The sequence below is a fragment of the Mustela lutreola genome, chromosome 1 (genome assembly GCF_030435805.1).
Source record: "Mustela lutreola isolate mMusLut2 chromosome 1, mMusLut2.pri, whole genome shotgun sequence".
Lineage (NCBI taxonomy): Eukaryota > Metazoa > Chordata > Mammalia > Carnivora > Mustelidae > Mustela > Mustela lutreola.
Window position 1 is genome coordinate 139,217,738 of NC_081290.1, and position 15,632 is coordinate 139,233,369.

Below are 15,632 nucleotides of genomic sequence, written 5' to 3' on the forward strand. Positions count from 1 at the left end.
AAACAAGAGCTGACAAGGATGTAGAGAAAAAGAAACCCTTGTACACTGTTGGTGGGTTGTAAATTGGTGCAGCCACTGCTAATAACAGTATGGAGGTTCCTCAAAAAACTAAAAATTGAAATACCGTATTATCCAGTAATTCCACTACTAGGTATTTACCCAGAGAAAATGAGAACATTAACTGAAAAAGATATATGTGCCCTATGCTTACTGCAGCATTATTTGCAACAGCCTAAATATGAAAGCAACCCACATGCCCATCAAAGAGGAATGGAAAAATAAAATGCGGTGTATATATACACAATGGAATATTATTCAGCCATAAAAAGAATGATATCTTGCCACTGGTGACACCATGAATGGATCTAGAGGGTATTATCCTAAGTGAGATAAGTCAGAGAAAGACAAATAGTATAGGAGTTCACTTATATGTGGAATCAAAACACACACACACACACAAAGCAAAAAACATGCCCTAAATACAGAGGTCATATCAATGGGGGGAGGTAGACAAAATGAGTGAAGAGGAATGGGAGGTACCGGCTTTCAATAACCAAATGAATAAATCACAGGAATGAAAGGTACAATATAGGGAATACAGTCAATGGTATTATAATAGTGTTATATGGTAACAGCTGGTAGCTGCAGTTTTGGTGAGCAGAACATAACATATAAAGTTGTTGAATTACTGTTACTATATTGAATTACTGAAACTAATCCAATACTGTGTGTTAACCACACTTCAACTAAAGGAACTATTTTTTTTCAATTAAAAAGAAAAGTTCTACAGGTAATACTGATAACCACCCCCATTTGGGTTATTAGCCCAAGAATTCTAAGCCAAATTCCTGGTAATTACTTGAACTAAGGTATCCTACCTAACACAAAACAATTGATTGACTTAGGATCGCAAATTCAATTTTAAATGGAAAGTAAACATCAAATAATTTGTATACAGTTCACCCTTGAACAATGCAGAAGGTTGGGGCACTGATCACCCGCACAATCTAAAATTCACCTATAACTGATGCCCAAGAACATAATCATTAATAGCCTACTGTTGACTGGAAGCCTTCCCAATAACGTAAACAGTGAACACATTTTTTGTAAGATGAATATATTCTGTATTCTCAAAATAAAACTAGAGAAAATATTAAAATCATAGAATACATTTACAATAGTGTACTATAAAATATGCCCATTTAAGTGGCCCCACACAGCTCAAAACCATGTTGTTCAAAGGTCAACTGTATGTATGTTAAGTTGTTAAGAAATCACAGAAGTTCTTGAGTGGCTGAACATACACAACAGCTGCCAACTGATTTGAGCAACAGGACACAAGTATTAAATTACAAGTTCTACCAGGTCCATGAAAGTAAGTGAATTCACCTGGAGTGGAAAAGTGAAGGCTTATTTTACCTATTTCAAAATCTCTTCCCATATTCTACTACTTTGATATGGCCTGTGTGAGGGAGATGTATCAGTTAAAAAGGTTTAAATATACACTCTTAAAGGTTAAACCTATCTGTAGCTTAATGTCACTAATTGAATGAAATATATTGGTTTCTTCCTCATCACCAGTCACATCACCCTCACTGATGATTTCAGAGATGAAGTATCCGGAGAAGGAAATTCTAACCTGAGGAGGATGTTATGCGAAGAAATGCAGGTAGCTAAAGGTGTGCCGGTGAGGCAGCATTAGAAAAACGGCCTACTTTGTCTCCACAGACTCTCCTACCTTAAAAGCATCAGCTACAGCATTTGAAACCATCCTCACTGCTCCATTTCTTTTATGTGCCTAGAACTGTTAATGCTTGATAAATCCTATCTATTACCATGCATGCATTTAGTAAGCAGTTTGATTAATAATACTCATTTTACTCACACTTAATAACTTCCTCACTCTTAAATAGACTTCTCTAAGTAAAAATTATTTTGAAAATAAATTTAAAATAATTTTTGAGTCAGGAAGCTTAATGTACAATTTAGATCTTTTATTACCATTTACTTTTTTATTTTTATTATCTTTATCACATTGCATTTATTTAGTACAACCTCCTCACACCTTTGCACTGACTTGCAATATAAAATTAAATCTGTTTAAATAAAATAATGTTCCACGCTAATAAAACTCTAAAAGATTACTTTTTAAAATGCAGTAAATATTTAAAACATATTTTGAAATGATAAATAATAAAAATCAACATGAATCCAGTGACATTATCCTCCACATTATTTAAAATATCATATTATTCCCCACAAAAGAATTCAATATGAGAGTTCAATGCAAAACAAATATTGCCTGATATTTTACATTCAATTTGTATCTTTACTTCTATTCTCAGGCAGATATTTTCTCTTAAAAGTAATGCTTTAACTGTTCCTTATGAATACATCTTATTCATTGCTACTGCATATTTATTTATCATTTTTTGATGACTCAGTAGTAATTAATTATTACTGTAATTAATTACATATTTCTGTAATTAAGCATTTCTGAAGTTTAAGGGTAAAAAAATCATATTATATTCAATCATACAAAATACTCTTGATTTTTTAAATGTCATTATTTGTTATACTATTTTTAAGTAGTTTGCTAAACTGAGTGTTACACAAAAAAACTACTTCTATTTCCTAAGTTGATAAGAACTCAGCTCATTCCTATACCAGATCTTAAAACCTTAAGGGTTAATCTTTATCATCTTTGAGAATTTCTAAAGAATCAGTCAACTATACCGCATCTGTATTTGTGAATTTGTATTTGTGAATTATTTTGTCCAGCCGCTTTATCAGGAATAATGCACTCAAAGAAACCGGGCTCTAAATTCATGCCAAACTGATCATTTTTTTTCAACCTGTATAAATACTGTTCTTCTAAGGTATATGGAAAAGGAATATAATGTGTAACTGGCAGGACTGCTAAAGTACTGACAACTAAATAATATCCTATAAATACTCCTATCTTAGCAATGGCCCAAACGTTAACTTCTAGAGAATTTTGACTGATACAATAAAATAATTCATGCCCAATTAGATTATATAATTTTTGCACTTTTGAGACCAAAAATATAAATTAGTGTCCATTTATATCATTTGCAAATGTCTATATACTAACATTGCTAGAGCCTATAAGGTACATAACACTTAGGAAACACAAATGGTTAGACAGTGCTCTTTTCAGATATATTCATATAAAGATGAAAATCAATACTTGTATCATCAATTGCTCTAATTAGCAAATGTCACCCGCACAGGTATGACTGTCAATAGCCAAACTGTACCCTTGATTATAATCACTATTATAACTGAATAATCTGTAAATCATATCATGAGTTGTAATCCCCCATCCACTACCAGAACATGCCCTGTAATATACGGTGATTCTAAAAGAAACACAACCGCATGTGCCACATCAATAGGTTCTCCAAACCTCCCAAGAGGGATACTTTTCTTTAAATGTTCTTCTTTCAAGTCTTTCGTCATATCTGTGTGAACAAATCCTAAAAGAGAAATGTTTATTTAGTTGAAAAGAGTAGGCACCAAGCCGTCGGCTCAATTTTAAACAAAAATAAATTTGCTCCTGATAATTTTGAGATTATTAACAAACTTGTTTCGGAAATACAGAGTTCTGCTAGCAATCAAGCAACCAAGTCTACATTTTTATTCAATTTAACTCAATGAAAATTTACTGAACACCAACACATGTGACTCCCAAATAACTGGCCCAACTCCTAGCACAATATAAGTGGGTAGATACAAACATGAAAATTCATTCCTTAGGGAACCTGTAGTTTATGGAAGAAACACACACCTGTATCCCTAAATATAATAAAAGGTCATCTGGTGAATACCCTTATACATAAAGTACCACAAAGAAGGAATTTTCACTTGATTGGGAGTAGAGGGGTAATAGGGTTAGAGGGAAAAAAGCAGTCACATAAACTGATGAGGCACTTCTGACAAAAATTAGTTTTGTTTGCTATAGCTAAGATAGCTGATGATGAGAAAGACCAGTATTTCCAATATTCATATAAGAAAAAAATCTTATGGCATGATCCTACTGTGATGCAAGTATATACTGAAAATTCAAACTTTAACATGGCACTGGTTTTCTAAAGTATATGGTTCTGTGGTATAAAGTACCACAAAATATATTAGACAACCAATTCTAAATGATTCATATCATAGATCTATGCCAGAACTATAAATTTATTAAGAAAATCTTGTGAGATCAGTCTGAGATGAACACATATTACCAATACTCAACTTAAAAAAATCAGTATACTGTACACAACTCATTTAAAACTTTTAAAGAAGAGAATAAATAATTAATCCTCATGAAATTAATAAAAAAGATTTTTTTTAATTTTAAGGTCACGAAAAATACATGGACTAAAAGTCAGACATGTGAAGTGTAGTTCAATGTGCAACCTCAAAAAGTTTTCAAAAAAAAAAAAAACAGTTTTCAGACTGGCTTGTGTTAAAATTAAATCATTTTAATTCAAACTGTAAATTAATCCGCTGCCATTTGAAGTATGAGGATAAATGTGAACTAAACACTGTACTAAGAATTAACATAAGGTCACTGGTTTATTATGTAATACTATGTTCTTAATTTTTCTTTGCCTTAGGTTTCACTTACAAATTTTTAAAATTTCCTTAAAAGTCTAATAAGAAACAATCACAGATTTTCCTAACATGAAGCCTGCAACAGTGACAGCTTTCTTATGGAAGAACTAGAAACAAGCTGAGTATCTTTCAAAAAGAAACTGTTTAAAGAAATCCTGGTACAGCCATACTGTAGAATAATATGCATCTATTAAAAATGAATCTACAAAGGACTTTTAAAGAGGAAAATAGTATTTGCCTATTAAAAATGAGGTTACAAATGCATTATAACCCCATTAAAAAGAAAACAAAATATGTATATACTAATAACTAAAACAACCACCAAATATTAACAGTGATTATCACTAAATACTAGATTTACAAGTGATGATTTTTACTTTCTTCTCTGGATTTGTCTATACTTTCCAAATTGTCTACAATGTATGTATACTATCTTTGTATTCAAATAAAAAGTTATTGAAAAAGATGCACAGTATTAACTTCAGATTCTCTGAAATGAGGACCTAGAATAAAAAAATAATGTTATACTATTTATGTGTTTCATTGTGAGACTACATTGTGAAATACAACCTTACCTGCCATTAACTCTTACTACATTTTTTATTTTTATTCTTTTTTAAGATTTTATTTATTTTTTTAAAAAAAGATTTTATTTATTTATTTGACAGACAGAAATCACAAGTAGGCAGAGGCAGGCAGAGAGAGGGAGGGAGGCAGGCTCTCTGCTGAGCAGAGAGCCCGATGCAGGACTTGATCCCAGAACCCTGAGATCATGACCTGAGCTGAAGGCAGAGGCTTTAACCCACTAAGTCACCCAGGCACCCAAATCTTACCACATTTTTTAAAAAGTCCACCCCATTTACTTCAATCCCTTTCTTCTTTAAGGACAATGAGATGAAAAAAAAAAGAAAGAACAATGAGATGGCCAGATGGAATGCAAGAATAAAGAGAAGTAGCTGACAGAGATAATAAGAACACTGGACAAGCAGAATTTCAAGTGAACAGTAAATGAAACTTCATCTACAGTGAAGAGTCATAATAATCAATAGGCAATCCAATTACCTTAAAAAGCACTATCATGGGACTTCCTGTTATCCAAAGTTTTACATCTTTGGACACATTTATTTTCAAAAACACCTCAGAGTGTATTAGGAAAAAAAAAAAACCCTCACCTCACACATTCAAAAAGCTGAATGAATTAAAATTATGAATGTAACATTTAAAGATTACATTATCTTCACAAGGAGTTCATGATATACCTACTTTATTCAAAGGTTGTTTTGAATTCTAGCAAAACTGGCATAAAATATTTCCCCACTAACTCTCAACACCCTCAGCAGAAATTCAATAATGTATTTTAATCTTAAATAAAAGAAAAAACTTGGGGTGCCAGTATGGCTCAGTCAGTTGAGTGTCTGACTTCATTTCAGTTCAGGTCATGATCTTGGAGTCATGGGGTCGACACCCGCATTAGGCTCCTCACTCAGCAGGGAGTCTTCTTGAGATTCTCTCTCCCTCTGCCCTTCCCCCAGCTCTTTATCTCTCTCAAGAGTAAATAAATATTTTTTTTTTTAATTCATAAAAACTATAGTAAAAATGTTTTTGCAAGGAAGACCTTGTAATGATGAGTTAGCAAATTCCAGGCTCAACGTCTAGTGAGCTTTTTCTGGTTCTGGGGACTTTTTCTCAAAAGCAGCACTTTGTGATTAAAAAGACCACTTGATTAGGACATATTAAATTAGATTCTGGTTCCCTGCTCTGCTACTACTATCAAAGCTAGGACCCAAGTAAAGTCATGTGGTACCTAAAACTGTATGACTGTTTCTGCATCATAAAATAAGTGAAGTAGATTGAAAATGATGGATCCTTGAGATATCTTTTAGCTCTACAAAACTATGATTCGAGGATGAAAAGTATGCCTCATTAATGACAACTGTACTGGAAGATTAGGAAAGTGAGCTCCCCTAAAAGAACCCTCGGTTCCTACATTGGTAGCTGGGTGGATAATTAGAATAGCTCCAAATCAGGAAGCACTGATGCTAATCTAGGTTTTTATTCATTCTGGGCAGAAAGAAACAGATTTGGGTCAACGTCAGGCCTTACATGCTTGTCCCTTTTGAAACAAAAAGTAAGGCCACACAATCTGTGAGAGGCCATCTGAAGGCATTTCCATCTTGGAAAAAAAGGCAGATATAGAACAGAGCATTTAGTACAGAAAGGCAAACCTTGGATAGGAAGAGAGATCTAGACAGTGAGATAAGTTTAAGAATTTCAGTGAAATAGAAAGAAGTCTTATGCCTCATACATACAGGCCATGACAACAGATTATATTCCAAAAAACAATCAAATAAGCCAGATACATGAAATAGATAAAGGCTAATATCTTGAAGTTTTTGATAAGTTCTTGTTCAACATTACAGCCTAGATTCAGCCCTACCAGAGTCTGTGTCCACGTTTGGTCAAATTTGAGAAGGAGAGGTATCATCTGAGTCCAACAATGATTGCAAGAAGTCCAGAAATGGAATCATGATGTCCAAACACCCACCTCACATGAATATTATCCCTCCACTGCTCAAGCCTGGAACATAAGGGTATTATTTCACAAGGGAAAGTCTGCCACAGATTCTCCCCAGGTCTATGAATGGATAGTTATAATGACAATCCTTGTGGGACAGCTGCTAGCCAACCCTGAATGCTAGACAAAGACTAAAAGTGGGCATCAGAGGCCAAGCTGAAAGAAAGGGATTAATTCACCAATATTGGCTTTTCCTCTTTGATTCTGATGTCTGATATGGAGACCAAGAATATCCAAAGACCCAAGAGCCTTTCTCTCATCATTATCAGCAGCTTTTTTTTTTTAATTAATAGACTTATTTTTAGAGCAATTTTAGGTTTACAGAAAAACTGAACATAAAGTAGAGGGGGTTCCCATATATTTCCTTATCACATTAGTCCTATTTTCCCCAATTATTTATAGCTTGCCTTAGGGTGGTACATTTGATGGTTCAATATTGATACATTATTAAGTAAAGTCCATAGTTTACATTAGCATTCACCCTTTGGATGGCATATAGTTCTATGTTTTTACAAACATGTAACATAACATATCCACCATTATAGTATCATACAGAATAAATTTACTGCCCTAAAAATCTGCAGCTTTAAAAAAAAATGTAAATCTTTACCAAACTTATTAGAAATCAGATTTAAAAAATGTGAAGCTAATTTCGAAAGATCCCAGGCACAACTAAATTTCGATGTCATTTTATGCTATAGCTCATAAACCATGTGATCCCCACTTATAAATATATTGACAACCCAGGTCACTGCATATAAACAGCCTATTGGCTTCTCTATCATATATCACAGGACCTCAGCAGAGATATCAGCAGTCTTTAAACATTTCATATACTCATTTTTGTGCTTGTACTGCTCTCCAGTTTGTGCTTTCTCCTTGACCCGATAGGACTCTCATCCATAACATTCTGTCACTTTATTTATAAAGTTCTGGAAATTTTGTTCTCCTACTCACTTTACTATGTATGTATTTACAATGCCTTTCAAGCTGGGTTATGAGAATATTAAATTACCCATAGGTGCCACTGTCCAACAAATGATGTTATTATTGATCACTTGGACAATTAGAGGTTTCCAGCTGGAAACCTTAAGCCCACAAATAAATAACTGAAATGACACACCCTCCACTTAGAATAAGGATACTTCCACTTTAGTTCCACATACATGACAACACACTCAGTGTATCTTTTTTAAAAAGGTACAGATAGGAGCACCTGGGTGGCATAGTCGGTTAAGCTTTAGACTCTTGATTTTGGCTCAGGTCATGATCTCAGTGTTGTGAGATCAAGCCCTGTTTGGGCTCCGTGCTGGGTGTGGAGCCTGCTTAAGATTCTCTCTCTCTCTCCCTTTCCTGCTGCCCCATCCCCTACTTTCCCCCTCTTAAAAAAAAAAAAATAAATAATAAAAATAAATTAAAAGGTACCGATATACTCTTCCATATAAAACCAACTACACGGTTCTTGTCCAGTGAGAATTTATATTTGGTAAATTATAAAGAAAATGTGTTTCTTTTATCCATTTTTTTTTGGTTAGTTATATAAATAAATAGCATCTCATTTCCATATTAGTTGATCACTATGTTAGTTTAGAAAGCTTTTATATACAACACAGACCATATATTTAAATAAGATACCAGAATTTTAGGCTATCACCAAATTAATAATCATAGGATATATATTTCTATTTGATATATACATCTACTGGCTCAGGTTTTGATTCTCTGGTATATAGAAAGAATTAAAATAACCCCAGACACTTTTTTTTTCAAAGGAGAACAAACAAGGCTGTCGCCAAAAACTAGACGAAAATTTTAACCTAACCAAATTCAGGTATCTTAATACTATGTTAGCAGAAATGTACAGGGAAACAGTGTGAAAAATCAATTCCATAACCAAACAGCACATAAGAAAACCTAGAATAATACCTGTTTTGGGCAGCTGCCAAGCTTACACAAACATCTGTCAACAAGATTTTCTCCAAGCAGTAAACATAAAAGCCCTTCAACTGGGGCGCCTGGTAGCTCAGGGGGTTAAGCCTCTGCCTTTGGCTCGGGTCATGATCTCAGGGTCCTGGGATCGAGCCCCACATCAGGCTCTCTGCTCAGCGGGGGAGCCTGCTTCCCCCTCTCTCTCTGCCTACTTGTGATCTCTATCAAATAAATAAATAAAATCTTTAAAAAAAAAAAAAAAGCTCTTCAACTTAAAGGGAGGGCTGGACATTTAAGGTATCCTACAGAAATAAATGCAATGCTGTACTATTTGTCAGATTTTAAAATGCATATATTGTACAATGAGTTGTACAATATAAATGAGTGAATTATATGATCTGTGAAGTATTGCCATAAAGCTGTTATTTTAAAAAGTAAAGCAGTTCTATATGGAATATTATGGAATCAATTCCAAGATATATTGTGCTATGAATAAAGCAAGATACAGAATACTGGAGAGTATGATACAATTTGTTTTCTTTTTACATATATAGTTATATATTCATATAAATAAATAGACATATACCTATATATTATAGGTATATACACACACATATATTTTATTGACTTGTATATGAAATACCAAAGATACTAGTTAACAGGAATTACTTTTGAAGAAGGAAACTAAATGATTAGGGGAAAGAAGACTCACTTTTTAATCTATGCCTTTTTGTACTCCTGAATTTTGTACCATGTTTGTAGTATCTATTGAGAACACATTTTTTTAAAATAATATATCCATTATAATTTCAATTTTTTAAGGTTAATTTTTAATTTTTATTTATTTATTTGAGTAAGTGAGAGAGTGAGAGAGAGAAAAAGCAGGGTAGGGGCTGAGGAAGAGAGAAAAGCAGACACTCTGCTAAACAGAGAGCCTGAAAGAGGCTCAATCCCAGGACTCTGGGATCAGACCCAACCTGAAGGCAGATGCTTAACCAACTGAGTCACTCAGGCACCCCTATAGTTTCAATTTATCAAATATTCTGTTGCTCATATTCAATATTTTCTAAGTGGTTAGAATTATCCAGAAAATATTCAATATTAGAAAATATTTAATATTTAATAATATTAATATTTTTATTATTAAATATTTTATTTAATTTTATTATTAAATATTATTAAATATTTAATATTTTCTAATCAGTTAGATCTATTTTATATTTGAATACCAAAGCTTAGTAACTAACTGATCTTTAAGAAGTCAATAACATTAGGCCGTGAATAAGGGCCTAATTTATTACTTTCCCTGCTTCTGGGTTTTACTGTTTTCCTTAACTGGAAACTCCATTTGCAGGTAGGTAACCAGGAAAACGGACATAAGAAGAAACATATTTGTTAATTCTGAGGCCTGTCAGTTCTATTAGAAGATCTGGTGATGAATCTGTCTGAAATTACTACCTAAAATAAATAAATAATCCATATAACCAATTTAATTCTTCTATTTCGACCTGCACTTTGCCTCTAATCAATAAAGCATATTCACACTATGAATCCTGCTAAGTATATATGGCCAATAATAAAGGTCACCCTATGAAACGGTCACAATTTTAGTGACAGGTATTTTCCTGTACTACAAATTATACTGGAAAATAAGATCTTTCAGAAAGGCTATACAAACACACTTCTACAACACTCCTAAAACTTCTCTTTGTATACAAACTGGATTCCCCATTATTTAGCCTGTTGCCTTGACAACTGATTCACTCTGACAAAATTAAGCATTCCTTCTTCAATGTTTCCATAGCATCATATATGTTCCTCTACTTTACATCTGTCATTCAGCTTTTTAATTATTTGTTTATATGTCTGTCTTTCTCACAGTACTTAGCTCCTCATAGCAGAAATACCTTATTCATTTTTTATAATTTTGGAACCCTTGCATATAGAAAAAACTCGAGAAAGTTTACTGAGTTATTATGAATTAGAAACACGTGCATCATCCTTAAATCATCCAGCTTTTAAATGATCATGAACTAGAATTAACTCTTCCTCACCCACACTATGGCAATCCCTTAACAGAGTAAACCAAATACATGCGGCCCCAAATCACAAATAATCTATTCCATATATGGCTAACCTAAGCTAACACTAAAATCAATCAGGTTGCATAAGCATACACAAACAGAAAGCAGTGTCAAAATGACAGTATAAGTTTTGGATTATTTTTTTCTTTTTTTTTTTTCTCTAAAATGGTTGTATATAAACTAGAGTCATTTATCAAATGTTCATGGATTTGGAATGCTTGAATTTAGGTAGTCTCTGTGACTGAACAATGAACTGAGCTGAAGGCACATAACAAAGCACAAAGGTTATCAGGACAATTTGACATTTCCCTAAACCCTGCTAGTTTAGCATCACTGCCAAATAAAACACCAATCCCAGGGGTTCCTGGTTGGCTCAGATGATTAAGCGTCTGCCTGCAGCTTGACCTTGGGTCATGATCCCAAGGTCCCGTGATCCAGTCTGGCATCAGGCTCCTTGCTCAGGGGAGAATCTCCTCTCCCTCTCCATCTGCCTCTCCCCCTGCTTGTCCTCTCTCTTGCACTCTCTTTCAAATAAATAAATAAGCAAACAAACAAACAAACCAATCCAGCACACAAGCTGGAACCATTAGTGACCCAAAATGGAAAGGTGTCAAAGGTCTATATCAGCCTACTCTCTTACAACCAACCAATGAACCAAAAGGTCTTTTCTGTATAGATAATCAATTCTTCAATACCTACAGTAAACTAGCAAAAACATTCCATGGCAAACTGGCCGAGGTATACGAAAACAATCATTTCATTCAGAAGTTGCGTTAATACCTAACCCAAATTTTTATCACACCAAAGAATCATAGTATGATTGGAGTTTTAGCACCTTTTTATCACCCTCTTCACTAATCCTGGTAATTTGTATATATGTTTTGGGTTTTTTTTAATATCCATTTGGTCCAAGGACAGTTTATTCTTTTTATAATGGCATGGTCTAATGTCTTTGGTAAGTTATATTTTTGTTTATATTACCTGCATTCTGCTGAACTGATGAATCACAAAGAACTCTAATTTCCAGATAAATGAATTTTTGATGTTGTGGGACTTCTTGAAATTTTTGAAATACTGAAATATAAGGTATTCTTAAAACTAGAGTTACTTTGTTACATGGTCTGCTTATAAATCTGTGAAATCCCAGATACTTGAGGCAACATCCATAATTTTCATTTTGTATTTCTAACTGGGTTAATACTAACTTTATACATGTTTAACTGATCTGTATACTTTGGAATGTCACTTAGGTAAGGTTTCTGACTAATCTTAAAGTCATCACAAATAATACTTGCATATTCGACTTTTCTGGACCTATTTTGGCTAAAGAATGATGTACAGTTGCAAACATTTTGCATTTCATGTTTTGGAAAACTTAATATGTTTTTATATAGGTATTTTAAGGAAATTTCAACTGCTTCTATTATTCTGTGAACTAAACAAACTGCATAGCACAGAGTCTTCTGATAGATGTCTATATGCTACATTGTTTCAGTCACTTCTGGAAGGTCCCATAATGTATGTAGATCATAACAGAGATCAGCATCTAAAACATGGTCACTTTCTCACCCAGGGGGCTCAGTCGGCAAGCATCCAACTCCTGATTTTTGGCTCAGGTCGTCATCTCAGGGTCATGGAATTGAGCCCTGCGCTGGACTCCATGCTCAGCAGGGAGTTGATTCTCTCCCTCTCCCACTCCTTCTCCCTCTGCACATGCTCACTCTTTCCATATAAACAAATAAATCTCAAAAAATTTTTTAAAATAAAAAATGAAATATGGCCCCTTTCTCAAACTGAGCAACTTAACCTTTTCAAGATGAGCTTTGGCAAAAGTTTTTCCTTATAATTCTGAGTTCTTATTTCAGTTTAAGTGGAAATTGGTTTTTTAACTCTGTCTTGAAGATTATATCAACACGCTCACACTTCATCCCTCTTTCTGTCTTTCAGATTACTTATAACACTGTGAAAATTTAAGGTGAAGGTGGAAATTCTAAAATGGGATTTAAGTGACTTGTAGAATGCTCTGTGTTCATGAGTACAGAAGGCTACTGAGTAGAACAGAACTTGTTTAAAATTTAAGGCAATTAATTTGAAGCCCAACAAACCAGCTGTAAGCTGCATATCTGAATTTATTTTAAAAGACTTAGCGTAAGTTAAGAATTGGAAAATTTTTCTGAAGCATTTCATTTAAAAGACAGAGAAAGAGACCATGAGAGAGAGAGCATGAGCTGGGGAGGAGGGGTGGTACAGAGTGGCAGTAGCAGACTCCTCACTGAACAGGGAGCCCGATATGGGACTTGATCTCAGGACCCTGGGATCATGATCTGAGCAGAAGGCAGATGCTTAACCAACTGAGCCACACAGGCACCCAGAAATGAAAAATTTCTTTAGACTTTGGCAAGCTACACTATAATTCCAATCATTGTTTTAGTATTTTCCAATTACCTGTAACTGACAGATCGAGTTAACTGGCTTTGCATCCCATTTAATCCATCGGTATTTTCAAGCCATGAGAAATGCCCAAAGTAAGCACAATAAAAGCCACAGGTACAAAATAATGTTCTACTTGTCTTCCTTTTTTTTTTTTTTTTTTAAGATTTTATTTATTCATTTGACAGACATAGTTCACAAGTAGGCAGAAAGGCAGGCAGAGAGAGAAGGAAGGAGGTTTCCCTCTGAACAGAGCGCCCCATGCAGGGCTCGATCCCAGGACCCTGGGATCATGACATGAGCCGAAGGCAGAAGCCCAACCCACTGAGCCACCCAAGCACCCCTCTACTTGTCTTCTTGAGAAGTCTCTGATTTCTGTGCTCTTAGCCCAAATCAAACTTGCTTTGTATTACAAGTGAATTGCATCTCTGCTGGCTTGGTTCTTCCTACATCATTAACAAGAAGACAAGCGTTCCTCATAGATTTCCTCTAGGAGACTAGCTCTACTATAAGCTTCCCATTGTGACTTCTATTTTGAAAATTATTAAACAGCCACATCTATTAAACAGTCATCTTCATTCTTGGCCACTCCAACATATGTCTGGTTTTAGAAACCTTTGTTTCTCTAAGCAGTGCCTTGGTCATATGTAATAGTATTTTTTGATGTCAGAATATTCAGTCTCATCTCTTGTTATCATGTCCTACCACTTTGTTCCTCCCATGCCATCAACAATGAGCCTCAGAGCCCATATCCATTTGTTAAAGAGACAACTACAGATAAAATCACTGTTAAAATCTTGCCACTTCAGGGCGCCTGGGTCGCTCAGTGGGTTAAGCCGCTGCCTTCAGCTCAGGTCATGATCTCAGGGTCCTGGGATCGAGTCTCGCATCGGGCTCTCTGCTCAGCAGGGAGGCTGCTTCTCTCTCTCTCTCTCTCTCTCTGCCTGCCTCTCCGTCTACTTGTGATCTCTGTCAAATTAATAAATAAAATCTTTTAAAAAAAATAATCTTGCTACTTCATAGGCTGATTTCTAAAACGGTGTTTCTTCCTCCTGAGTGTGTATAAATATCTTTTTATCCTTCAAATTTTTCTGTACTGAAATTCTAACACAAATCCTGGATAGCTCTCTAGGGTACAATAAGGTCCAGTGAAAGACATTACTTTGAAAACAAACACTTCGTGACCCCTGGCAATTCTCTTTCTAAATACCAAATTCCTGGAAAAATCAGTATGTCAGTTATTATACATGACTGCTTGGTGAAATGTGCAAATGACATCACATACGATAATTTGATAATTTCCTCTGGTCTATTCTGTTATTAATAGCATACTGGATTAGAGACCTATTCAAATATTTTAAATATAGAGAAGTATTATTTCTATAAGATAAACTGAAGAAATATATTTAGGTAATATACACATTAATACTTGGAAAGCTCTGCTTTGACACTGACAAAGTCTAAATTAATTAGCAAATTTATCCCAGTGAGCAATAAGTCAGTGGAACATTCCAAGAAGAGAGAAGAACACTTAAAATGGAAATAGTTCTCTGAAGTATACAATTTGGAGTTCTACTAGTGGATACATTACCAATACCCACCGCCCCAACTTGAAATTCTCACGTTCAACCCTTAAGAGTTCTTAATTTATAAGGAATTTTTAAATGAGAAGTTTCTCTTGTGGTTTCAGTTTAAGGGTAGTCATTTACTAGAAAATGCAATGTGGGGACTGGGGGCCCCTGGGTGGCTTAGTTGGTTAACTTGATTTCGGCACAGGTCATGATCTCAGGGTCATGAGATCAAGCCCCACATCAGGTTCCACATTGGGCATGAAGCCTACTTAAGATTCTCTCTCTCCCTCACTCCCCCTCTCTGTAAAATTAAAAAAAAAAAAAAAGGCAATGTGGTTTACACAAACAAAACAGCCTTGGCCTCCTCCTTGAGGGTAGTACAGAGACTGGCAATACAGGCAAGTGTAGCCACTT

The 15,632-nt window shown here is 34.6% G+C and overlaps 1 protein-coding gene across 6 annotated transcripts in view; it reads right to left on the bottom strand.

The window, feature by feature from the left end:
• CBR4 (carbonyl reductase 4) overlaps nucleotides 1-15,632 on the bottom strand; it is a 129,818-nt gene that overhangs the window by 105,729 nt on the left and 8,457 nt on the right. Inside the window, exon 5 of one of the 6 annotated variants that reach the window (XM_059174921.1) lies at nucleotides 1,983-3,500. The exons of the other annotated variants lie outside the window; for them this stretch is intronic. Coding sequence (XP_059030904.1) covers nucleotides 3,322-3,500 — 179 coding nt within the window. The 3' untranslated portion in view covers nucleotides 1,983-3,321. Of the gene's footprint in view, nucleotides 1-1,982; nucleotides 3,501-15,632 lie in introns of those variants that run through there. 6 annotated transcript variants of the gene reach the window in all.